At 38.2% G+C, this 1294-nt stretch overlaps 1 protein-coding gene across 1 annotated transcript in view; it reads right to left on the minus strand.

Moving 5' to 3' along the window:
• Positions 1–1294, minus strand: part of Top2a (DNA topoisomerase II alpha) — a 32776-nt gene that overhangs the window by 29213 nt on the left and 2269 nt on the right. Inside the window, exons 4-5 of the mRNA XM_004633884.2 lie at positions 937–1000; positions 486–493 (exon numbers count right to left, since the gene is read on the minus strand). Of these exons, the coding sequence (XP_004633941.1) occupies positions 486–493; positions 937–1000 (72 nt within the window). The remainder of the gene's footprint in view (positions 1–485; positions 494–936; positions 1001–1294) is intronic.

Genomic DNA, 1294 nt, shown 5'->3' on the forward strand with positions numbered 1-1294 from the left:
GAATGAACCCAAGTGTGTTCTAGGTATCACTGAATTGTATCCTCAGCCTATTTTACTTTAATTTTTTTCCCCCACTTTATTTTGGGGTTTTTTTTTGGTTTTTTTTTTTTGTTTTTTTCCGGAACCGGGGATTGAACTCAGACCCTTGCGCTTACCAGGGAAGTGCTTATTCTACTGAGCCATCTCCCCGGCCCCTTCCCCCACTTTATTTTGTATTTTGCCTTGTGAAGTCACTAACTTGCTCAGGCTGGACTGGAACTTAATAGAGCTTAATGTTACCTATAAAAAGACTAATTAAAAAGATTATGCTATAAAGCCCTGAGGAGCATTCAAGTATGTCATCATTAACAGGATCTCCAGAGCCTCGAGTATAGTTTATGCGCTACCTGACCAGACTAATGTGAAGGAAGCAAGCATTAGGCCACCCACAAAATAACATCATTTAAAAACCTGAGATGTTAGCTCAAACTGTTCTCTACTACCACCTGCTGGTCTGCTGTTTGAATAGCATCATGAGAAAAAGTTAAAGCTCCATCCTTCAGAATGCTTGGAGAAATTTGGAAACGTTTGCTGATGTAGAAATTAGGTATCATATCTGAATTATTTGGAAATAATTCAGAAAAAATACAGCTAAAGCACATGTGAAAACTGCTGACAACTGCTGGATGTAGGTGGTGAGTATCCATAGCTGTTCATTTTAGCATTTTGCCTTTCTGTACCTCTGCAAACTTTCGTTGTAAAAAAAACCAATTTCACTTATATTGAAATACAACTGACAGGGGCCGGGAGATGGTTCAGTAGAATAAGCACCTCACTGGCAAGCGCAAGAGTCTGAGTCAATCCCCGGTTCCGCCAAAAAAAAAAAAAAAGAAAGAAAAAGAAATAACAACTGACAGTAACTATGAGCTATAACAAAAAAGTAGGCAAGAGACATACGGGTCAATTGTGACTCTAATGCAAGACATTTTTGGATCTCTTTGTTTGTTGTCCGCAGCATTAACTGAAAGATAATAAAATATACATTAGTGTTTTAAAAACATTCTTTAATCCCCAGTACTGCAAACCAAACAAAAACAACAAACCATTCTTTAAGATTTAGAAAAAAATCCCAAATAACAAAGGAGTGGTCTTAACAAGCTTTGCTTTTTTTCACTTGTGTTAGCATTTGGACCCAGAACCTGGTGGATCCAGGTAAGGAAGGCCTCTACCTCAGCCACATTACCTGCCCTGGTGATTTTTTTTTCTTCCCACTATTGGGGACCATTGCACAGTTATATCTCCAGCTCTTTTTATT

The sequence above is a fragment of the Octodon degus genome, unplaced genomic scaffold (genome assembly GCF_000260255.1).
Source record: "Octodon degus isolate 3935 unplaced genomic scaffold, OctDeg1.0 scaffold00056, whole genome shotgun sequence".
NCBI lineage: Eukaryota > Metazoa > Chordata > Mammalia > Rodentia > Octodontidae > Octodon > Octodon degus.